Source organism: Mya arenaria, chromosome 9, assembly GCF_026914265.1.
Source record: "Mya arenaria isolate MELC-2E11 chromosome 9, ASM2691426v1".
Lineage (NCBI taxonomy): Eukaryota > Metazoa > Mollusca > Bivalvia > Myida > Myidae > Mya > Mya arenaria.
Window position 1 is genome coordinate 32,198,533 of NC_069130.1, and position 26,487 is coordinate 32,225,019.

At 36.8% G+C, this 26,487-nt stretch overlaps 2 protein-coding genes across 2 annotated transcripts in view; one reads left to right on the forward strand and one right to left on the reverse strand.

Moving 5' to 3' along the window:
* The first annotated feature begins 438 nt into the window (after window positions 1–438).
* Window positions 439–21,373, forward strand: LOC128246568 (dolichyl-diphosphooligosaccharide--protein glycosyltransferase 48 kDa subunit-like). Its single transcript, XM_052964830.1, has 8 exons — window positions 439–614; window positions 9,286–9,587; window positions 9,860–9,954; window positions 16,621–16,686; window positions 17,101–17,274; window positions 19,638–19,785; window positions 20,005–20,232; window positions 20,819–21,373. Exons 1-8 carry the CDS (start codon window positions 476–478, stop codon window positions 20,972–20,974), a joined length of 1,308 nt encoding a protein of 435 aa, XP_052820790.1. The 5' UTR covers window positions 439–475; the 3' UTR covers window positions 20,975–21,373.
* A 3,611-nt stretch (window positions 21,374–24,984) lies between these two features.
* Window positions 24,985–26,487, reverse strand: part of LOC128246569 (uncharacterized) — a 20,300-nt gene continuing 18,797 nt past the window's right edge. Inside the window, exon 3 of the mRNA XM_052964831.1 lies at window positions 24,985–25,878. Coding sequence (XP_052820791.1) covers window positions 25,598–25,878 — 281 coding nt within the window. The 3' untranslated portion in view covers window positions 24,985–25,597. The remainder of the gene's footprint in view (window positions 25,879–26,487) is intronic.

The window sequence follows — 26,487 nt, forward strand, 5'->3', positions numbered from 1 at the left end:
ATAGCATGGCGCGATGATATGTTAGTCACGGTACAATTCTGAACCCAGTCATACTCCCAGGTAATTTGTAAAGAAAATAATACATACGTATGCATACATTTACATATATGATGCAAAACAAGCAGAACATTAAAAGGTTAACACCTCTGAATCAGCATAGTCCAATCTTGAGAATCTTGATGTATACGTTTGTTTACGGCAATGTCTATTGCAAGGGGGGTAACGGCTGCTTTAAGGAAAAATATTAGTGTGCTCTAACCTTCATGAAAACATAACAAAGTAGTCCAATGTTTCGTTACGTTATTTGACGAAGCGACATTTGAAACGAAACGGATTTTCTCAGTATTACTTTAAATTCCATTTTCACTTCAGTTTTATGAAGAAAGCATAAATATCATCGAAAATCAAAATCTTCAATGCCAAATCATCCACGTATGTAAATTCTTCCGCACTTCCTGTGTGTCGAGTTGGCAAAATGGCCAGACTTTTTCTTGCCGGTCTTCTGTTTTCTACAGTTTTGCTTGCATTTTGCAATGCAAATAAAAAGACTTTAGTTCTCCTTGATAACTGGTCATTGAGAGAGACGCATTCCATATTCTTTCGTTCCCTACGAGGTTTGTATTTTGTATTATTTTGTCTTGATATTCGGCCGCTTTGCGCTGTGTGTGGGTGGAGAACGTGCAAAAGAAGACAACGCAAATAAATACTGAAATACATTGAGGCCAAGGGGACAATTGTGCCTAAGGGTGTGAACAGTTTCCCATAATAACCAAGGTCCGGGGAAAAACGGGGACTCGACTTTAGGTCCAGCCAACAGCCAACCCCGGCTAAAATCTCCGTCCTGTGGGGATGAACTGCTGGTAAAAAATGCGCCCACACACCACAGGCCCTAGGTAAGGCCCATTCCTCACTGTTTTTGTTGTGAAAACAAATCCACCGCATTCACCTGACACTGCAGGGCCATCTGATAGTCTAAAATATTAGACGTGTTATACAGGATTCTTCCAATCCCTAACGTCTAAACGGGAATGTGCAAAAAACGGGGGTGTTTTAAAAATATTGAAATTGTTTTAAGTGAAGTATTTTATGGTTGAAATTGATCATAAAGAGTTATATTCATATTTTACCATGTAAGTGAAATGCTATTTTGCACTAAACAAGCATTTAATGCATTAAAACAAGTTGTTTACCTTTCCAATAAAACAAAATGTTGACTGACACAGAAAACTATTGTGGGAAGGGGAACAACTCGATACAATCGTAATAACTCGGCCTCCTCCGACAAAGCTTCGAGATAGACCTCGTTATACAATCGTAACAACTCGGCCATGGCCGAAATGTTCTGAGCGATTTAAAACTGTGCCCTGAAGCCTTACAGGTGCCCTTCATGTATATATCGTTATGTTTTGACAGAATGAAATGAAGAAAAGCCGTCAAACTCATAATTATAAGTTGGATATTTATTTTTTGTGTACGGAACTAATATAAAATAACATTATCTGGTAATATTTCTTGTTTTTATGATATTTTATAGACGCTATATGCTTTAACCCGGAATCCTGATCGGAACAACTACCCACTTTTGATACTAAACAATTTGTACGTGAAGGATTTGCCATATCAAAAATCTAAAAAAAATCCGTCAGCGTACAATTATTTGGACTAGGCCATCTGAAAGGTAAAACACAGACCAATTCCCTGATACAGTACACTCAACGAGTATGACCCACTTTCCTCGCTCACTCTGAGGGATAAAGATGATGATCACGAATTGCCTCCGAGGGTAAAACTGTTGCCCTCGCTAAAATCCCACCCGAGTCAGACAAAGCGAAAACTTTTCTTCACAGGACATTGCGACAGGTAAAGACTAAATGTTTACCTGTTGCAACAAATGTTTACCTGTCGCAATGTTTCAAACAGTATTTAGTAACATCAGCCTTAATCTTCATTTTAAGCCTCTTATTTAAATAAATTTTGTACTGTCCCACTATAACATGTTTAGATTTTCTTGGTTAGATGTCCTACAAATTTATAAATTAAAAAAGGATCTAAACATACAAAAATCAATATTTCTGATCTTTTAGATCAATTTTCCTCCCCAAAAAACCTCATATTATTGGTCCTCCTCTGGTTCATCCAACCATGGAGCAGCTAGATCTAACTCTTTTTATTCATCTTTAAATTAAATATATAGTCATAACTACAAGTCAAAATCAGGCACAACATCTATGCAGAAACAAAAGTAGAATTTTTGTTATTGACACACAATGTTTAACATAGCTGAAAAAGTGTCTACTCATCATCATATTTAAATTAACATGATTTTCCGAATATTTCCGTCCATAAGTATAAGAGAACGAGCTAAAATCGGAACCTTTCGTGTATTTTCGTCTTTTACGAAAACATATGCGAAAAGGGTTTTACAAATAGTGATACGCGGATTAACACGCTGAATATTCATGATAAAATAGTTAAAAATAACACTGAACATTTATTGAAAACTATCAAATAGAAACTGAAAGTAAATTTTCTGAAAAATTAACCGGTGCGGACTACATATTTTTTCATCGGACATTGTGACCGTCCAAAACAAAAGTTTCATCAGTCAAAATGGAAATATACTGGTCATGTCCGACGGACATTCGCATTGTCTGCCGAGTTCCTTCGAGTGGCTGGCTTACCGCCGGGTTTAATATGAACGATAGCGTTGAGAATTGTCCGATTTTATGATCCCGCGGCGGAACTCCGAGTCTAATCAGATAAGCAAGAAATCATTCTTGTTTAGAAGTTATTTATTTTATATTTATGCCTATGCACATTGTTAAGCGTAAAAGATTCTTACATGTACCAATGTTTAATTTGTATTTGTGTCCGTTAACGCCAATTGAATATTGTCTTGAATAATAAACATTGAATCATTAAAGTATTGCCACTAATTTTATTGCATCATAAAGCAGCCGACTACACGATTCTGAACCATGACCTCTGACGTCACGCGCGTGATCAATACAATGTAGAATATACTATTTATTATTGTTGGTTAAAAATACCTATGACGTTTTTATGGAATTTTCCACAGAAAACGAGGCAAGAAGGCCTTCAAAACCATGTGCTGTGAACTTTGAACGCGTGTTTGGCCTTCTGATTTTCCGAAAATGTGTAACCTAGCCTTTCTCGGATGAAATGTGTTGATCAGTCATTAGCAAAAACACGTTTATAAGATGCATGTGCAACTAGTGAAATACGACTGCATTCTTGTGGTAAGCTAACTTCATGCAAAACGGGCAGAGAAAAAAGAATAATAGCAATTTACTGGAGCCGTCGTAATCGGTTGAAAGAGTTATCCCACCGAGGAACTCCGAGTTGGTTATCCTTCGGTCGACTGATCACCCTACGAGAGCCTTAAATTCAAACTCAAAGGAATGCGACAGTCAATAAAATGATTTTGTTGGCCGCGATAGCAAAAGTCCGTGGAGGGAAACGGAAAGTGGGTCTAACTCGTTAAGTGTTCTGTATAACCCCGGACCTGGAACGAATTGAAGAAAATCTGAGAGAAAAAGGGTATCCTGTATCAGGTTGGACCTCACTCCTTGTTAAATAGAGGATGATTTTCTAAAATAAAATAGCAGTCTAAAATGAAAATGCCAAGGCAGTCTGTAATCTCAACCTGGGCAGAAAAGTGCTTGATGAGGGACTTGAACAATTACCTCTGCGGTTTGAGCAACAAGCTAACTTTGTGTCTTGTTCTAAAAGTACACACACGCACACATTAGAAGTAACTGTTTTTGACATGTTTGTCCAAATCAAAGTTAAGTTCAGAAATATCAGACTTTGTTTGAATTCTACTTGTCCGATCAACTTTTAGCTCGACTATTCAAACTATTCACCCAAGCGTCGGCGTCACACCTTGGTTAAGGTATTGTGTGCAAGCACACATAGGTTAATATTTCAGCAACTACTAAGGTATTGCATTGAGACTTTATATAATGGGACTCAACCATCCAACCTACTAAATTAACCAAGTGAGATAACTCTAGTTTGCATTTAATGCAAAAAATAGGCCTTTATCATTTGACTTAGAAATTCTGGTTAAGGTTTTGCGTGCAAGCACACATCGGTTAATACAGTACACTCAACGAGTTAGACCCATTTTCCTCGCTCACTCCGAGGGATAAAGTTGATGATCGCAGACTTCCTCCTATGGTAAAACTGTTGCCCTCACTTAAAAATCCCACCGAGTTCCTCCGAGTGGCTGGTTTACCGCAGAGTTTAATATGAACGATAGAGTTGAAAATCGTCCAATTTTATGACCCCTCGGCAGAACTCCATGTCTAATCAGGTAAGGCCTAAAAAAAAAAATTGTTTGGGTAGGGTTACATCCTTTTCAAAAATAGGTAGGGTAGGTAGGCTTTTTATTTTTTTTTATTTTTTATTAGGCTTTATATAAGAATATCATTTTCATCATTGGAGAATGGTGTTAAAGCAATCTTCTGTATAAGCATTTAAGGTTTAAACTTCATATTGAAAAGCAATTAAAAAAAAAACGAAATAATTTTTATTTATTTTAGTTTTTTTTTAGTTTTTCATATTTTTTTCAAACTGACTATAAAAACGGTAGGGTCGGCGCCTATTCCGTAGGTAGGGTCGGGTAACCCGAACCAAATGTATTTTTTTTTTAGGCCTAAGCAAGAAATCACTCTTGTTCAGAAGTTATTTGTTTTTTATGCATAATACACTGTTAATCGTACAAGATTCTTACCAGCATTAAATTTGTATTTGTGTCCGTAAATGCCAATTGAATATTGTCTTGACTTGTTAATAGTAAACATTGAATCATTGATAAATTGCCCACTAATTGTATTGCATCATAAAACAGCTGACATTTTACACGATTCTGAACCATGACCTCTGACGTCTTGCGCGTGATCAATACATTATATAGAATATACTTTTTATTATTGGTGGTTAAAAATAGCTATGAGGTTTTGGGGAATTTTTCCCCAGAAAACGATGCAAGAAGGCTTTCAACCATGCACTTTGAACGCGTATTTAACCTCCTGATTTTCCGAAAATGTGTAATAAGTAACCAAGCCTTTTTCGGGTGAAATGTGTTTATAAATGTATTCAGTCATTAGTAAAAAACATGTTTATAAGGTGCATGTGCAAATAGTGAAATACGACTGCATTCTTGTGGTAAGCTAACTTCATGTAAAACGGGCAGAGGAAAAAGAATAAGAGCAATTTACTGGAGCCGTCGTTATCAATGAAAATTTTTTATTAAAAAAATAACTTGAGCGTAGATTCTTATCAAGTGTCCACAGAGTTTCGCGGAGGTTACCCTTCCGAGAAACGCGGCGTTCGTCATTCTTCGTTCGACTGATCACCCTCCGAGGGCCTTAAATTCCAACTCCGAGGAACGCGGACAGACCATAAATTTGTTGCGTTGGTCGCGATAGCGAAAATCCGCGGAGGGAAACGGAAAGTGGGTCTAACTCATTGAGTGTACTGTATATCGGCAACTTCTTGAGGTATTGCATTGAGACTTGATACAATGGTACTCAACCATCCAACCTACTTAATAAACCAAGTTAGATAACTCAAGTTTGCATTTAATGCAAAATAATTGCCCTTTATTTGGCTTAGAAATTCTGGTTAAGGTTTTGCATGTAACCACATTTAAGTCAGTATCTCAGAAAATATATCATGTATTGCATTGAAACTTTAGATATGTATTTCCAACTATCTAACCTACTAAATTAATGAAGTAAGATAACACTTTTTTTAATATAATGCAAATTATGGGCTTTTATTATTTGACTTAGAAATTCTGGTTAAGGTTTTGCATGTAAGCACACACCAGAAATTCTGGTTAAGGTTTTGCATGTAACCACTTTTAAGTCGATACCTCAGTGTATACATCATGTATTGCATTGAAACTTTACACACAGGCTCCCAACCATTTAACCTTCTTATTTAATCAAGTAAGATTATAAGTATCTTCCATGGCCGAGAGTGTAAGATAGGTTCATTCCGAGGTTTACTGAGTTTCCGCAAAACACTCTTCGCGAGGTCGGGATGAAACTATCTTACACGAGCGGCTATGGTAGATGCTTTTTCTCCCACCTCAGTTAAACAAAATTAAGTAAAAATGTACTTTTTGCTGGAAGTCTTTTGTGCTTAGTGTAAATACACTATCTTTCATATTATATAATTTTTGCCCTTTGATTATGCGACTTAGAAATTCCGGTTAAGGTCTGCATTGAGACTTTATACAATGGTATTCAACCACCCAACCTAATTAAATAACCAAGTTAGATAACTGTATTTTGCAAAAAATGACCCTTTATCAGGGGTGTAGAAATTAATTCAAGTAGCAGGGAATATCCTAAAAGTAGGCGGGGGGTCTGGGTGTCCTCCCCCAAGAGGGCAACACCCCTTGTGGGATGAATTTAAGCCTTTTTAACCAAACATTCTAGTCTTCTGGTGCATGTTTATTTTGTAACAGGGAACCTTAACATAAATGTACTCTAATATGATACTGAAACTGAGTACTATCCCCCCCACCCACCAGTGAGGGCTAACTAATGAACCAAACTACTGTCAAATTCAGATTCAGGATAATATTATAACATTCCAGACCACATGCCTTGTCATTTGCTAGCTATTCCCTCCTAATAATATATGTAATTTCTTCTCTACCAATTATATACTTTCAGCCACTGAATCACTATTAACCTTTGAAAATTAAACATCTAACTTCATTTTCTGTGGTTCTAGACATTTCACCTGCAGCTAACTTATTCCATTTTAATAACCTCAAGCTTGTTCATTTTGTTTACACCTGGTTAACACGCGTACATATAAAATTTACTGTTGCGTAAATGGTAATAGGACTAACAGAAGGCCAGACACGCTCATGTTGCATACTTACTATGCTTTTTTGTGTCTGGAAAAAAATATTTATTTCACCCTCCATTGCTTCGCAAATCATTAATTTCAAAACATCCGCAGAAGGGATGCGACTAATAAGGTCATGTATCGAGCTAATGTTATTGTATTCGGAACACTGGGAAACCCAAACCTAATACTTGAAAAGCGTCCCAGAGGGGGATGCGACTAATGACGTCACGTATCAAGCTAATGCGGTAAGGGTCGGAACGCGCGGAAAGCAAAATAAACAATACCAACAATCAAGGTTTTAAACGGATGTAAACAGAACAGACATGACAAAAAATAACAGATTTTATTTTTGTTGATGCGGGGAAATTAGCCGGGTGGAGATGCTAAAGTAACCGGGTTATTTTACCGGCTCCCGGCCCATTTCTACACCCCTGCTTTATTATTAGACTTAAAAATTCTGGTTAAAATTTTGCATGTAACCACATTTATGTTAATATCTCAGCACATCATGTATTGCATTGAAATCTAATCTAACAGTGATCCATGCATGTTTTGCCAAAACTTTTCAATCCTTACACTGAAAAGCTGCGGAAAAGACGAGCGCTTTGTCTTTGTGACAGCTCTTGTTAATATACAGGGCTCTCGGGAGGGGGGCCACTTGGGCGAAGTGGTCGCCTAAAATTCCCAGACTTCGTCCATTTGTATCATCAAAGCGACATTGACTTCGCCGAAAATTTGAACACATTGTAAATCTGTCAATCAGCGAGTATTTTGCCACTGTCCCATTAGTCCAAACATCGCAATTAGCCATTCATAAAATTTGGTAATCTCCTAATCAGATAATTTGCTATGTCATCCAGTTACCAAAACATCGCCAGTAGGTGGAGCTATTGAAAGTTAACCAATCAGAAGGTACATTGAGAAGACCCTGATCAAATGATATAAGTTCGTTAAAATGAGATTGAAAAGGTGACATAATTTTGAAAAATCTTGTAAAGCATTAATGTAGTTAAAAAGTAATTGATATATGTATTGAACAAACAATGCAAGACATTTTAAACATTGTTGCTTTTGAAGCAGACGGTCAAAGCCATCTCTGGCCATCGACAAGGTGGCGCTTAGAAAATCAATAACATGACGTATCACCAAATATTTGATTGGTTTTAGTGAAATGTTCATGAAAAAAAAATGATTTGTAAACACAACAAAATTATTTTTTTGCTTTATGTAGAGTTTACTTACAGTATTTTTTTTCCTGTTTACGATGTAAAAAAATCGGGGAGATCGCCATTTTGTCAGAACAATTTTCTGAGTTAATTTCTCAACCTCCCATTATGTATTTGTAAATTTTTCATCAAGGACAGGGATTTAAATGTCATTTGGTTCTTAAATGTCAGCATATATAAAATTATTTAGCCAGAGACAAGTAAATAAGAGCATAGCTGAATGTGACATTCGTACCCTATACCGAACATACCAAAATAAGATTCGTCCCCCTACTATATTGACAGTTCATTTATAAGGTCATTTTGATTGTTTCAAATCCTTAGTTGTCTTGGTTTTTGATTCATTTTAGATGCTATTTGGAGATAAACTATGTGACATTGACAAATACACTTTTACTGAGCCAAATATGATACATTATTTCATGAACATTTTATTTAGTTATAGCAATCAATTTGAATGTGAATATAAACTGAGGTGTGTGGTAAGGCATAGTTTTTGTATCAGGTGTAAGAAAAGTATCACTTCTCCCTAAAGTCTCCACACTTCTCCCTAAATTGACTGAAGGGAGAAGTCACTTCTCCCAAAATTTTCAGCCTAGTGAGAGCCCTGATATAAGCAAATTAATGTTCCTGAAAAATCCACTTTTAAAGTGTGTTATTGCTCCATTTTCTTAGCCAGAAAGTATGTGTGTTTATATGATAATGCACAAGTGTAAGTTTTTATATTAAAATGTCATATGGGATCTTGGAGTCAATTGTTTTAATGTTCACTTTTGCAATAAAATATACTTTTTAATATCTGCAAGAATAAACTTCTCTCAGTTCTTGTCTATTACTTTATACAATAAGTTCAATTGAATTTGATAATAGAAAAAATACACAAAAACCCAGAATTACATTCTAAGACAGCATCTGGAGCCGTGGTTACAATTGACTGGTGCATTAGTCAACAATATTTTTGGTAATATATACCAAATCAATAAATGTTTCGGCTAAGTTTGACCAAATCAATAAATTGTCCATTTTATGCAGTTTATGATAATAAATTGAAATGCAAAAAAAATGGAAATGGACCTAATTATCAAATTAAAATGTAAACAATGCACATTTAACATATAACTAAAAACTACAATGTAAGTTCATTGATTTTCTTTTTTAGATGAAGGCTATGAGCTATCCTTTAAGGCAGCTGATGATGCTGGTTTAAGCCTGTCCAAGTATGGAGAATTCCTCTATTCCAACCTTGTTATCTTTGCCCCATCTGTGGAGGAGTTTGGAGGAGGCCTGGATGTGTCAGCAATCACCAACTTCATTGACAATGGTGGAAATGTGATGGTTGCTGCCAGCTCGGCTGTAGGTGATCCTCTACGGGAACTTGCCACAGAGTGCGGCCTAGAGTTTGATGATGAAAACACCGCTGTCATTGACCACCTCAACTATGATGTCTCTGATGAGGGCAAGGTAAGACTGTGACGAATTTGGATAAAAGAAGGCCTGCAGAAAAGTTTTCTGTGAAAATATGTTGCCGTATGGCTAATATCTTATACGTTAGAATTGCCAATGATTTTTTAGCCTGTCTAAAGAAAAAAGTTCTTATATCAATTTTAATGTTATGGCATTGGAAGGACGGTGCATGTATTTTATGGCCTTTATGCCATTGGTGTGAATAGGAACTTTTAATTAACCTTATTGACATGTAATGTTTGCTATCAGTATGACTATTGTTTTTTCAGCATACAACCATTGTGGCAGACTCTGAGTACCTTCTGGATGCCCCAATCATTGTGGGCAAGAAGTCCCCCGCCCCATACCTTTTCAAGGGTGTTGGGTAAGCATGTTACCTGATTAATGTCAAAAATGATTTTTAATAGACAATTCTAATGGCAAAACAAGAAACTTTTGTCGTTCTGATAAATCAAAAACTGGAATAAAAATAAAAATTGGGCCCGGTTTCAATAAAGTAAACTTTAAGATTTCTGGGTATAGCCCTGTCTTTGATGTGAACTGTGTTTCATTAAAAACAACATTTATCATATAGATTCTGCCTGTAACTTTATGGGAGTCCCTGAGCACTCGAGCAGTGTAAGGTTTATGACTCGAATAACTTATTGAAACATGGTCTGGGCCTTTTTACCCTTTTATGGCTTCTTTGCCATAGCGTATACCTGGCTAATTCACCGTATTTCATTCAAATATGTTCAGAAATCCTATTTTCAAAACAAAATTTATTAACCAGGTTTTCACAAAGTGAAACCTATTAGAATGACGAACGTCTTTTTACAGGCAGGCGGCAGGGTGGCCGTGCGACGTCAAACTCACCTATGAAACTGAATAATTTCAGTAACGGTTGACATATCTTGACCAAACTTTGTCTATAGGAAGAGTTTATGGATACCTATCATGGGATTGCATTTGGGGTCCGTAGGGTCAATGTCACTGTTACTAAAAAAAGAAAAACTGTTGAAACTGAATAACTTTAGTTAGGGTTGACATATCTTGACCAAACTTGGTCTATATGATGAGTTTATGGATACATGTACCTTTCATGGGATTACCTTTGGGGTCCCCAGGGTCAAGGTCACTGTTACTAAAAATAGAAAAACGGTTGAAACTGAATAACTTTAGTTAGGGTTACTGTAAGGGTTGATATATCTTGACCAAACTTGGTCTATAGGAAAAGTTTATCGATACCTTATATGGGATTCAATTTGGGGTCCCTAGGGTCAAGGTCACTGTTACTAAAAATAGAAAAACGGTTGAAACTGAATAACTTTAGTTTGGGTTGACATATCTTGACCAAATTTGGTCTATAGGAAGAGTTTATGGATACCTTTCATGGGATTGCGTTTTGGGTCTCAAGGGTCAAGGTCACTGTTACTAAAAATAGAAAAACAGTTGAAACTGAATAACTTTAGTTAGGGTTGACATTTCTTGACCAAACTTGGTTTATAGGAAGAGCTTATGGATTTATATCTTTCATGGGATTGTGTTTGGGGTCCTTAGGATCAAGGTCACTGTTACTAAAAATAGAAGAATGGTTGAAACTGAATAACTTGACCAAACTTGGTCTATAGGAAGAGTTATGTCTCCCCCTCTCTGGGGGAGACATATTGTTTTTTGCCCTGTCCGTCAGTCCGGTAGTCCGTCAGTCCGTACGTCACACTTCGTTTCCGATCGATAACTGGAAAACCGCATGACCTAGGATCACCAAACTTGGTAGGGAGGTTGGTCGTGATGTGTAGAGGATCCCTATTGTTTTTGGGGTCACTAGGTCAAAGGTCAAGGTCGCGGCGACCCCCAATATAAAAAACATTTCTGCTCAAAATCTTGAGAACAGTTTGACCTAGGTTCACCAAACTTAGTAGGGAGGTTGGTCATGAGGTGTAGAAGATCCCTATTGTTTTCGGGGTCACTAGGTCAAAGGTCAAGGTCTCGGTGACCCCCAATGTAAAAAACATTTCCGCTCAATATCTTGAGAACGGTTTGACCTAGGTTCACCAAACTTGGTAGGGAGGTTGGTCATGAGGTGTAGAAGATCCCTTATGTTTTGGGGGTCACTAGGTCAAAGGTCAAGGTCGCGGCGACCCCCAATGTAAAAAACATTTCCGCTCAATATCTTGAGAATGGTTTGACCTAGGTTCACCAAACTTGGTAGGGAGGTTGATCATGAGGTTTAGAAAACTCCTATATTTTGGGGGGTCACAAGGTCAAAGGTCAACGTCGCTGTGACCTCTAATGTAAAAAAATATTTCAGTGCAATATCAGGAGAATGCTTTGTTCGTTTCCGATCGATAACTGGAAAACCGCATGACCTAGGATCACCAAACTTGGTAGGGAGGTTGGTCGTGAGGTGTAGAGGATCCCTATTGTTTTTGGGGTCACTAGGTCAAAGGTCAAGGTCGCGGCGACCCCCAATATAAAAAACATTTCTGCTCAAAATCTTGAGAACGGTTTGACCTAGGTTCACCAAACTTGGTAGGGAGGTTGGTCGTGAGGTGTAGAGGATCCCTATTGTTTTTGGGGTCACTAGGTCAAAGGTCAAGGTCGCGGCGACCCCCAATATAAAAAACATTTCTGCTCAAAATCTTGAGAACGGTTTGACCTAGGTTCACCAAACTTGGTAGGGAGGTTGGTCATGAGGTGTAGAAGATCCCTATTGTTTTTGGGGTCACTAGGTCAAAGGTCAAGGTCGCGGCGACCCCCAATGTAAAAAACATTTCCGCTCAATATCTTGAGAATGGTTTGACCTAGGTTCACCAAACTTGGTAGGGAGGAAGTACAAATTTCATGTCCATCATTGATTATTTCTCACCTACGACCACACAATGGGGGAGACATGCGCTTTTTCAAAAAAGCAATCTCTAGTTTATGTATACCTTTCATTGGATTGCGTTTGGGGTCCCTAGAGTCAAGGCCATGGTCACTTTGCTAAAAATAGATAAAATGGTTGAAACTGAATAACTTTAGTTAGGGTTGACATATCTTGACCCAACTTGGTATAAAGGAAGAGTTTATGGATACCTTTCATGTGATTGTGTTTGGGGTCCCTATGGTCAAGGTCACTGTTACTAAAAATAGAAAAAGAGACACAGGCTGAAGTTCTTCTGTCAATCATTGAAAACCGGGTTTCGTCGCATTGCGGCGTTTCTTGTTTATTATGCCCCCGAAGGTGGGCATATTAAAATCGCACCGTCCGTCCGTCCGGCTCTGTAACTTTCCCTTGTATTGACAGATTTTAAAATAACTTGCCACATGTGTTCCACATACCAAGACGACGTGTGGCGTGCAAGACTCGTGTCCCTACCTCAAAGGTCAAGGTCATACTTAGTGTTTATTCACAATGGAGTGCTGCATATAAGGACATAGAGTATAGGTTGTCGTGTCCGGGCTGTAACTTTCTCTTGTATGGACAGATTTTAAAATAACTTGCCACATGTGTACCACATACCAAGACGACGTGTCGCGTGCAAGACCCGTGTCCCTTCCTCAAAGGTTAAGGTCATACTTAGTGTTTATTCACAATGGAGTGCTGCATATAAGCATAGAGTATAGGTTGTCGTGTCCGGGCTGTAACTTTCCCTTGTATGGACAGATCTTAAAATAACTTGCCACATGTGTTCCACATACCAAGACGACGTGTCGCGTGCAAGACCCGTGTCCCTACCTCAAAGGTCAAGGTCACACTTAGTGTTTATTCACAATGGAGTGCTGCATATAAGGACATAAGAGTATATGTTGTCGTGTCCAGGATGTAACTTTCTCTTGTATGGTCAGATTTTAAAATAACTTGCCACATGTGTTCCACATTCCAAGACGACGTGTCGCCTGCAAGACCCGTGTCCCTACCTCAAAGGTCAAGGTCACACTTAGTGTTTATTCACAATAGAGTGCTGCATATAAGGACATAGAGTATAGGTTGTCGTGTCCGGGTTGAAACTTTCCCTTGTATGGACAGATTTTAAAATAACTTGCCAAATGTGTCCCACATACCAAGACGACGTGTTGCGTGCAAAACCTGTGTCCCTACCTCAAAGGTCAAGGTCACACTTAGTGTTTATTTACAATAGAGTGCTGCATATAAGGACATAGAGTATAGGTTGTCGTGTCCGGGCTGCAACTTTCCCTTGTAAGGACAGATTTTAAAATAACTTGCCACATGTGTTCCACATACCAAGATGACGTGTCGCGTGCAAAACCTGTGTCCCTACCCCAAAGGTCAAGGTCACACTTAGTGTTTATTCACAATGGAGTGCTGCATATAAGGACATAGAGTATAGGTTGTTGTGTCCGGGCTGTAACTTTCTCTTGTATGGACAGATTTTAAAATAACTTGCCACATGTGTTCCACATACCAAGACGACGTGTCGCGTGCAAGACCCGTGTCCCTACCTCAAAGGTCAAGGTCACACATGGTGTTTATTCACAATAGAGTGCTGCATATAAGGACATAGAGTATAGGTTGTCGTGTCCGGGCTGTAACTTTCCCTTGTATGGACAGATTTTAAAATAACTTGCCACATGTGTTCCACATACCAAGACGACGTGTCGCGTGCAAGACCCGTGTCCCTACCTCAAAGGTCAAGGTCACACTTAGTGTTTATTCACAATGGAGTGCTGCATACAAGGACATAGGGTATAGGATGTCGTGTCCGGGCTGAAACTTTCCCTTGTAAGGACATATTTTAAAATAACTTGCTACCTGTGTTCCACATACGAAGACGACGTGTCCTGTGCAAGACCCATGTCCCTACCTCTAAGGTGAAAGATACACTAAGTGTTTATTCACAAGGGAATTCTGAATATAAGGACATAACAGTGTAGGTATGGGTGGTATTTTTTTATGTTCAGAGGAAATTTAAAATAACTTGCCATATGTATTTGACACATAAAGGCAAGATCAACTTTTCATTTACTGACCTTGTCTGTAGGTCAATGTCACATTCGGGGGCATTCGTCACATACTGTGACAGCTCTTGTTTTTAAACTGCATATGAGAATCTCATGATTCATAAAATGCTCTCTCTTTATGATATATCTACTGCTTTATGGATATTCTACTGCATTTGTTCCCAAAATGTTTGAAATAGTACTATGAAAATTCCCACAAAAGGGGCTAGGGTTTCAAAACTGTAAAAAAAAAAAAAAAAAGCCCTGATGGCTCGGTGGCCATGATTATGAACAGTCTCGAGTTCAGACTTGTTTGACAAAACTGTAAATTTTTCCTTCATTGCATCTTTCTTAATAGTTTTAATGATGAAACTTGCAGAATTTTGTTACTATTTGAGATTGTGCATGTTCTCCGATATATTTGGAAATGGAAAATAATACGGTTTTTGTAATATGCAGGGTTCGAATTTAGACTCGCATACTCGCAAAATGCGAGCGACATTTGGAAATTGCGAGTGACTTTTATTCAAGCTCGCAAAATTCTGCGAGTGGCTTTTTCTAGACCACAAAATGTTAAAAGGAAAGTAGAATAAACATGAACTTAATTCCGCTATGTAGTCGAGTGTAAACAGCCTATAAGTGTCATGTTTACACTACCGGTATAAAGAAGACAGAACGGAGTCACGCTCTAGTAGGTTTTCAAAAATAGAACAAATACGGAAAAGGCCGAGTTTTATCTCGAATCTTTCCGGGATGCTCCGAGGCGTGCATAATACAAAGTAAATACGAATGACGTAATCACCTAGCTCAATCATTGGCTAAATTTAGCGCTTTTGCGCACTATATGTAAACCCCATCATCCTGTCAAAATGAATAGACTTCGTTGATCGATATATTTCATGGTCCAAAGTATCCACGCTACATTTACTGTTGCTTTTTTATTTTAATTTTTTTATTTTATTGTTTTTAATACTTATAGACTTAATGAAATCTGTAGCGTGCTTGTCGAAGGGGTATTAAATAACCCGATGGCGAGGGTAAATATACAAAGTGAACAATGTCAAATTATTGGACAGCTTTGTTATCAAAAAGCTGCCAGCATCAGACGAGTCTTTCCATACCCCCCAAATAGAATAAGCCATCAACAAGTTCTAGTATTCGAGTCACTCAAGATTGATACTTTTTAATATTCATAATATGTCTTAGGTTTTAATTTCTACTTTAAATATACAATATTATAAGGGAATAAAGCAAAAAATAAAATTGCAAGTTGATTTGTCATTTTGCGAGTTGCCTCAAAATGCACTCGCAAAATTTTGTGAGTGCTCCTCAAAGTTAAATTCGAACCCTGATATGATAAAAATGCTTTTCTGAGTCTGAACTTCGATTGAGACTCAAAGTAATAAAGACATTGCGAAAGCAGTTGGTCCGATGATCTTGACCGATAAACTTTGACTCGGTCCGACTTAATTTGTAATAGGGTTAGTTCAATCTGACTGAAAGTTTTCACCTCAAGATGTAAAAAATAATGAAAATAACCATTTGTTGATGAATTTGATGTTGTATTCTCCTATAGATGTTGGAATGCATACCAAACTAAATCAAACACCATACAACATTACATTTGCCTGCCTTTGCAATACATAACCAAATAATGAAAATTACTGTGTATATATTGCACGATGTTTTGAAATACTAAAATAATAAATTTTCATGAACAGTGGATTTTTTTTAAATCTTCCAAATAAAAAATATTATCCTTCAGAACTTGTTATTTGATGCTGAAATCAGTACCAGTACGGTTCAAGAAATACACATTGCCAACAACAAATCGACCAATCAAAAATTCTATTAGGATTTAGTGTGAGTGACAAAAAATTGTATTGTTTAAATTTTATTTCAGAACAAAAATAACTGGTTAATATCTTTCTTGAACCGGCAAATTTTCTTTAATGGGTTATTGGAGGTGGCGGTCTGAATGACGGTCACTTTTTCTGAACTTAAGTGATATCTGATAACAATGCTCATGGGCTGTAAATCTTTACTTGAAAAGGTAATTATCAGTGTATTTTAAAAGATATATAAGTGTTATGCTGTATGTTTACAGGATGGTAGCTGACCCTGATAATCCGCTGGTTCTGCCACTTCTTCATGCCTCCTCAAATGCATACAGGTAATTACTGACTTCTTGTTCTGCTCAATGGGCACCTCTTAATAATCCAAACTGTTTAATCTCAAAAAAGCCAACTGTTAAAACTTTTGGATAAAAAGTTCACTTCTTAGTGCGTACTCATTTGCTATGGGTATTTTTTCTACAACATATTTCAGTGTACTTACCAAGTTCTTAACTTTAGACAAAGTAAAAAAACAATAAAATAACGTGATTGCGATTTTTAATAAATGATGAGATTGCGATTTTTTAAGTTTAAGTTTTGTGGGAAAAGTGTTGGTTTTGTGAATGGAGCCAAATGGGAGAATCATTAATATTAAGTTTTAAATATTAGATTAACAAATACTACCATTTAGTGGGACACCCCTGGAAAATGTCGTCAGTGATCAATTTCGTTTTATTTTTCCATTTTCCCAGCTACCAGCCGGACTTGCCAGTGGATGATTACCCACTTGCCGTGGGAACTAACACCCTGCTAGTAGCCGCTCTCCAGGCCCGTAACAACGCCAGGGTTGTGTTTGTGGGCTCCCTGGACTTTTTTAGTGACGAATTTTTCTCCTCTTCTGTGCAGAAGGCACAAGGTGGCAAGAAGTAAGATATCAGAAACTCCCATATATCAAAATAATCTAGTTATGTCAGTTACAAATTCGGAGGTTGGTAAAGACCTGCTTGCCTATAAGCCCTGCAGTTGTAAAATGTATTTTGGGCTTGCTCCAATTCTGAATTTTATATAGCAGGGCTTGTTCAAAAATTTGATGCCAAGCTTGTTGATCCAAAAGTCTAATTTCAATGACCAACCCACAGTGACCTTGAACACAACAACCTTGTCCGCTCAATATGGAGATTGCTTGGACAAACATTCTTGATGGGGAGGTTATTCATGAAGTGCGGATTCCTTATTTGATCTCTAGGTCAATGTTCAAGACAGGTATTAATTTTATAAAAAAATACTATAGCTGATTGTTTAGAACTTTCCTTCAGTTAACATCATTGTCAACGTCATCATTGTCAACCTCATCATTGTCAACGTCATCATTGTCAACCTCATCATTGTCAACGTCATCATTTGTCAACCTCATCATTGTCAACCTCATCATTGTCAACCTCATCATTGTCGGCTTTCAATTCGTTACTGCCATAGAAGTTTAATGGATACACTTGTGGTCTGCTGTATTTTAACTAGAATGGAGACTACTGTTACAGCTGTACTTGTATATCAAAGACTATCATAAAATAGTTAAAATTTGAAAGTTAAATTTAATCATGTTGTTAACTTTAACAATGCTCTTAACAACCTGCCCGATGAATGATATAAAAAATGTTTTGCTTGAAAGATGCAAGAAATTGACCATTGTGGTACACGTGTATTATGATGAACACGTGGACTGGTAGCTATCTGTATAATGATGCAAACATGTTTAACTGGAAACCATAACTCCTTTAACAATATTTTAACAATTTCAATAACTTGAGAGACCATTTTTGAACTGTTCAAAAACTATGGGTATACCAAGTATCCTCAATCTTGGACACCATTTTGAACTGTGCAATAACTATGGGTATACCAAGTATCCTCAATCTTGGACACCATTTTGAACTGTTCAATAACTACGGGTATACCAAGTATCTTCCAACTTGGACACCATTTTGAACTGTTCAATAACTACGGGTATACCAAGTATCTCCAAACTTGGACACCATTTTGAACTGTTCAATAACTACGGGTATACCAAGTATCTTCCAACTTGGACACCATTTTGAACTGTGCAATAGCTACGGGTATACCAAGTATCTTCCAACTTGGACACCATTTTGAACTGTTCAATAACTACGGGTATACCAAGTATCTCCAAATTTGGACACCATTTTGAACTGTTCAATAACTACGGGTATACCAAGTATCTTCCAACTTGGACACCATTTTGAACTGTTCAATAACTACGAGTATACCAAGTATCTCCAAATTTGGACACCATTTTGAACTGTTCAATAACTACGGGTATACCAAGTACCTTCCAACTTGGACACCATTTTAAACTGTTCAGTAACTACTTGGTACTGGTACTTTGCGGGGAGGGCCGTTTTCTAACATTGTTATAACTTGTGGCCCAACTCAATTGTATAATTATATTATTTGTTGAAATGATTTATATGATGTGCGTATATTATATACAATAAAATACGATTAAGCTAAACTTAACTTAGTATTCGCAAACTTGGACAGGATGTTGGTCATAACCTTAAACTAATCATAGACATATAATGTGAAATGACAAATTGACTGCCATAAGGGGGACAAACATGTTTTACAAACACCTTGTTCAATATTTTAAATAGCTCATGTTCAAAGAATTTGTCATCATTGTTGCAGACGCAATTGATTCGATGCTTTTTGTTTTTGTCATGTGTGCATCACATTAAACTCTTTGCCATTCTCCATGGGGATAGCTTTCTTTGATGTGTAATCCATTATGGTTGAGTTATCAGGTATAATCATTCATTTATATAAAAAAAAGCAATGCTTTGTAAAATTGTTATTTCCACTGCATTTAGAGATACTATCATTCAGAATACTGAAATTAATGAAAATAATTGAAAAATTCCTCCCTAGCAAGCCGCACAAATGAGTGATGAGGCCAAGTCATGGAAAATAAGACTAGATCAACAAATGTAAATTTGGCGAAGGCTTCAATTCCCACTGCCGTTTGTTTGCTTAGGGGACAAACCAATGTAAAGGTAGAAGGATGAAAGCCAAAAAATTGACAAACGAGGAAAACACAACACCACAAAATAACAATAGTTACACAAATTGTCTGTTTATTGTCTTTTGGTTTATGTTTTGATACATGCAGGCTGGTAGGGTTTAACTGTAAAAATGTATATCATCTTATTACAGTTCATCTTGTTATTTTTGGTTGAACTGTTAAGCACATTATAATGTCTCTTCTCCACAGGTACGGGAAGGCAGGAAACCAGGAACTGGCTCTCAATCTGGCCAACTGGGTGTTCAGGTCCCGTGGAGTGTTAAGAGTGGGTGAGGTGAAACACCACAAACAAGGGGAGAAGGAACCACCACAGGCATACACCATCTTTGACATGGTGGTATGTAACTTTTGTCATGTCTTTACTTCAATGGCAAAAAACCTTTATTGCATGTTTTACCTACAGTAGCTTTAATGTATTTCAGCTAGCACTAGAAGCTAATAACATAAACTTCACAATGGGACCTAAATCTTATCAAATATCTACATTATCTACTTATTTATTTATGAGACAAAATGTTTACATGAACTCTATTATGATTTACATGTTCTCTTGTAGGATTACTCCATTGAGATTGAGGAGCTGAAGGATGACAAATGGCAGCCATTTAATGGCAAGGACGTGCAGCTGGAGTTTGTCCGTATCGACCCATTTGTCCGCACAACCCTGGGAAACAAGAACGGCAAGTTCCACACGACATTCAAGCTGCCAGACGTGTACGGCGTGTATCAGTTCCGGGTGGATTACAACAGGATGGGATACACACATTTGTTCAGCACTACTCAGGTATGGGGCAGGTGGATACATGTAGATCTTTGTGGCCTGAAATACCTTAACATGTTAAATAAGAAATGGGATACCATTTTAGAAAAATAAATTGATCAGTTTATCCTTGAAAAGCACTGTTACACATTCATGCCATTCCCTATGTAAAACATTAAAAAAAAGTGTGAAAAAAAACACAGCTACAGCTATTTTTTTGTCACCTGCATAACATGGTAGATATATAAGGGTCGTGAGGTCCCCAGTGTCACATTCATACTTCCACTCTCTAACTTACACATTTGTAATCCAATCTTTACCTAACTTGGTTAAAATGTTTATTGGTATTGATCTTGGCTGAGTTCAATTAATGTTTGATCACAAGTCTCATGGCCCTTCAATTGTCAATAATTTACCAAATTAATATTCCAAATGGCAGGCAACATATTCACTTGAACACTGAATTCTAGTGTATTCGAAATTTTGTGGATGAAATTTTTTGTGTAATATTATTTTTGTGAAAAGTTGTTTATTCTGCTAGCATATCCCCACTTCATGTATGTCAACCTCATTACCCACATTTATATAACCTATCATATACTTTCCACAGGTGTCGGTGCGCCCCCTGGAGCACACGCAGTATGAGCGCTTCATCCCGACGGCCTACCCATATTATGTCAGTGCCTTCTCCATGATGGTGGGCGTCTGCTTGTTCAGTATTGTATTCCTACACTTCAAGGAGGAGAGTAAAGAAAAACGAGACTAGTGCTACACCATTTCCTATAGCTTCATTTACCTAATTCAAACATTTTTGAGCATATGAATGTGGTGATGAGTTGTTTCTGCATCTTGAGTGACATCATTTTCGCTAGGTTCATTCAATTGGATTTAAAAAAAAAGCTTGAGCGATTTCATATTGTTCTGTAGAGTTTTATTTAGATAGTATATAAGACTAGAACACTGATTTTACCCTGCAAATCCATCAAATAAACATGTTAATGTCTAAGACTAAATATGTATGCAGAAATAATTGTAAAAACATGCTTAACATAAATCCATTCTTATTGCTGCTATGTCTCCTACATAACAACAACCAACAGCCAGCATTGTCATTAAGTTTGTGATATCTTGTAATTGACGTACCAAAATAAATAACTGAAATGAATCTTGTCTTTGTAATTTAACTGTTTTCATGTATTCTCTGACAGTTTCTATGTGTCACATTTTTTTTTTCATTTCCGTCTGTCAGATACATACGTTCTACCCGAAAGTTGGTCATACATGTATTTATAGAAGTTGACAACACCGCAGAGGGTGGCCATGTTGAGACATGTGGCTTGCAAGATCCAGGTGTGTTGGTATAAGTGTAGGTCAAGGTCAAAGGTATTTACTAATCATAAATATGAACACTCTCAACGTTAAATTCTGAAGAAAAAAATAACTTGGCACATTTGCTGATGATGGTGAGACTGTGTATTGCACAGAAGGATTAAGCTTAAGATCTGTGTTCAAGGTCGCACTCCGTGGCTATTGTAAACTAATACTTAAATTGTTCGGACTGTATCCACATTGTCATTTGATAATATTTTATGTTCGCTTTTATAATATGTGGTGTCGTGGGAGCTAAAATTGGGTGACTTGTCCTGTTATCATTTGATAGATAAAACATTCAGTGCATTCGTACTCTTGCAGTGTCACATTTTAATAATTCAGTCGATACTGTTCGCCATATACATTGTATATGGTATGCAGGTATGGGAAGTGACTCGGGTGTGAAATATAGTGTGTGTGTCTCAATCAACAATGGAAAATTTACGAGTCACCGTTTGTTCAAGAAATATTCTTATTTGAATACAATATTTTTACAAATCTCTTAAGATCTTGGCAATGTTCTGTAAATTATGCAAAACCAAAAAATGTTGACTGATCATTCAGAATTACTTCCAATGCACTTAAAGCGTTGAACATTTCAAGGGTGTTTGGATGTTTATTGAAGTAACAAGTAGCTCTCTGAACAAGGCGTTGAACATACAACGTGCCTTGTATTTGTTCAGTTTTGGTGTCCAACATCATGGTCGTCTTGGCTATCTATTTGTCGCGCATATTTTCAATCATATGCAACTTCAAACCAACAATATTTTTGCGTGGTGCACTTTTTTCTAAATTTAAATTTCTGATATGTATTTAATTTCGAAGGTTATGGTGTGTGTTCGAAAATATTTGGTGTATCTATTTGCATGAATTCCTGATATAGCAGCATTTACTGTCCTGTGGGCAAAAGCAGTACATACATGCACTTCATCAAGTGTCATAATTCATATCGTACATGTTCTCAATGAGACAGTTTGAACGATTCTAAAACCATTAAATCTTAGAATCTTACCGCAGAGTCGACAAATAAATTGTCACAAGAAGTGTTAAACGTTGCCATGACAACAATATGAGTAATAAGTTCTTGATTTATTAAAGTAAATGTGCAAAAAAAACCATAATTGCATTGATCAACGCATATTATAGTTCTAACGAACTGATTACAACACGAATTGGCAAGAAAATTATTAACAAATATGAATAGAACTGTTTTCATTTCAAAACTGATTTCTCCATATGGAAGCAAGTTTTATTAAAGAAATGTTGGCTAAAAGTGATATCACTAAAAGAAGGGACATAACTGCTGGGCACAGCCACAAACACGACTCCGGCAGCCGATTGTATAAAACTGGTCCTTGGTTTGGTTAAAGCTGGCCAAAATACTTATTATATGGAAATATTTATCCAATTATTACAGTTAACCAATCAAATAGCTTTCATATGCAAACCATGTGGACAAGTTATCAAGTGTTACACAATTGGCCGCAGATAAACAACTGCACATGCGGGTTAACATTCCTCATAAGTTTCATGACTTGCACATTTTCTGAGAAAGGAGTGACACAATATTCCGTATACTTTATATGCTTATACAGTTTAAACTTAGTCAAGGACCATAACAATAATGTTACCGAAGGCAGCCACATATATATACACGAGGGGGAAATTGTATAAAACAGGATGGGTAGTTCGCACATGCAAGCAATTGAAGTTTATGGCTTTCTTGCGAAGCATTAATCAGAATAATTATCATGTGCATAGATAACCCTGCTGGTTAACATTCCTGTAAAGTATTGTGAATCTGGCTCATATACTTCTGGAGATACGCGCGACACGAAATTTTGTGACGGACGGACGGACGGACGGACAACCTTGATGTTAAAAGCAGTGTAAGGATGACAATCTTCTATCGAAAGTAAAAGTAGCAGATTCTATCAGTATTTGGCTGTGCATCTTATATCCTATATACGACCACAAGTATTACACTATGATACATTTCTATACCAGTAAGGCAAGTGAGTATGACAAATGCTTAGCAACAAACTTATTTGCCTTTGATCTTTTTGACATTTATTTGACGCGATAATAATTCATAATATTCGTTTATCAATACGATAGTCGTGGAAAGGGACACTGGATTATGTACATGTTCATTGGATCTTCAAATTGTCATCACACGTTATAGATGTGGAAACATATTTCATATAATGTTATTACCTTCTCCTTTAAGACGCCTTTTTTGTTAGAGTCGCAAACCATAGTAGGTATTGAAATGTATTTATAAACTCATTAGTGTTTAGGAATAGAGTTAGTATAAATATTGCCATGTGATTTCATGATAAAGAAAATCACAATAATAAATGTTTAACAATGAACAACATCCAGCTTGGTGAGAAGTTAAACCTAATGGTTGAAATATGTAACATGAAGTAATGGTTGCGAATGGGTGGGGTAGGCGTAACGCGTCATTCTTAATCATTTGGATTTTACTTCAGGTCATCTAACTGACCAAGAAAACAGCCTAATGGTCTGACACATTGTAATCTTAGCTTAAAATGCGTTGTTTTATGTAAAAATGAACTTTTTAAGTTATTCATCCAGCAATATTTATAATAAAAGATTTGTAAATCCTGCCTTTTTCTGGGGGGTCGTATTCGACTCTCGTGGAGTTGTGTTGTGCAGAGTTTGATTTCACTTTTGGTTGCCTCTCATGAAATCCAAATCTGCAAAGATCCACTCGAGTCGAATACAATCTCCTGGATCAAAACGAAGTACTAATATCCCTAGTGTATTAACTTTGAGTACAATGGTTAGAAATTCTTAGTTTATCAACGTTTTACTGGGCGCATATAAATCATTTGAAATCTCTTCTCTCTATGATAAGCTACTACTTGTTTGATCAATACGAGGACTCGAGTCAGTTTTGGCAAACAATACAACATATTTTCTGAAACGTGTGGTCACCTAACACAGTTATGCACTCCTCTGAATGAAATTCTTTGTAATAAAGATAGGAAATTGATAGATTTTCATAAAATCAAATATTGTCTAATGTGAAAGCCATTTTCTCATGCGCTTAAAACTTATTAAAAGGTGAACAACCAAAACACTAACATTTTGCTCCTATGTATAAAGCATTGTTCTTTATGTCGCCCTATAAACCACTGTTTTGTAGGTATGTGGTTCTTTATGGAGAGAATTTGAAAACAAGAAATCGCTTTAGACCAGTTCATAATAACACATGCGACAGGATACAAGATTGGATTGATCAAGTTTCAGTTACAGTATGTAACTTATATTTAGGGATAACTTATTTGATCGTTCTTTAAGAGTGAAATGTGACACTAAACCCAAACATTGTATACTCCCTTAGCGATCCCCCCCCCCCCCCCCCCCCCCCCGCGGTTGTATTTACGCTGGGTTTACGGTACAATTATTATCATATTTATGGCAAATATAATATATTCTTACTCTGATAATGTATATGTATGAAAGATATTCACTCCTATCACAGAGTAGCTGCATATAATGAGACATATTTTCAACCACCTGAAGCTATATAGCAAAGTTTAATACTATGAGCAAATATATTCCTAAACTATGTCATTTAAATAAAAAAAAATAAAAAAATAAAAGTTGAAAAAATAACAGTGTACATGTACTTGTTTACAGGGTACAAACTCGGAAAAACAACAAGTTGTAGTGAACTCCCATAAGTAAGTTCTGGGCTATTCTCCAACAAGTAGGGCGACTAATGATCTCCCTTTGAGGAGCATATTGAATATGCAATCATGAAATGTGTGATATTATAAGAATTGGCGTGTATAAGGACCTCCACTTTACCCTTCCTGCCAAACTTATGAAAAATATATTTTCTTCCCTGTAATACGAGTCATAACAAAAACGACCAAATTACCATGATAGATCATTTAAGATACTTCCTGTTCAGTCTAAAATTTTGATTTCTTTCCGCTATTTGCATATTTATTTCGATATTTTCTTTTGAATATGACACAATTTATAAAGGGGATATAATTTTTTTAGGGGAATTAGTTTTTCTAATTACTTTGAGGTACCTATACAATATGCACAACGATATGCTAATAACTACAAGAGCGCACACAATATACAAAAGTGTCCGCACATCCTTGAAGAAGTACCAGACCACTACTCCGTCCCACGAGTGCCACGAGGACTCGTGGAGAAGCACGATGTAATCTCGGAAAGTCTCGTTTTTCACCGCGAGAAACTCTTCCTGGTGTGGGTAGTTAAGGTATCTCCCCCACATAAACATTGGACCTGAAAAGAGTGGTAGAAATGTGACCATACATTATAGCATCCTGTCTCCATCATAAATGTTTTTATTAGAGACATGTGTTATTGTTTAGAGGTTAATTTACTGCGCAGTTGTGCCTTCTGTCCGCTATGACATTTTGTATTGTTGCTGAGGACGTCGCCTGTTGAAACTCGGCTGTTACAATGCGCATTTTACCAGAACTTATTTCAATAGGGATTAAGGGCACACCAGCTGTAGCGCCGATTATGGATTGATAACCAGGTATAACACTAATAAAGTCCATATCACTTTATGTTCAACTTTAACATTTTACCACATTTAGTTTCATATGATGAAATGGGGCGTTATACACTCATACTACTGCAGAAAAAATTATGTATACAAATCCAGGCCTGAGATGGTAGATAACGCTATGATAAATGAGACGTCTACATTTGATTGTATTGATGTAAGTATATACGTACTTGCCAGTGATTCATAAGCCAGTGACATTTTTACTGTTTAAATGTTAATTTAAAACTATTTGAAATCGTTGATAACATACCAACTTGTTTCACCGGGTATTCATATAATTTCATTATATAAAATGATTAAAACGTTGGTATTGTAGT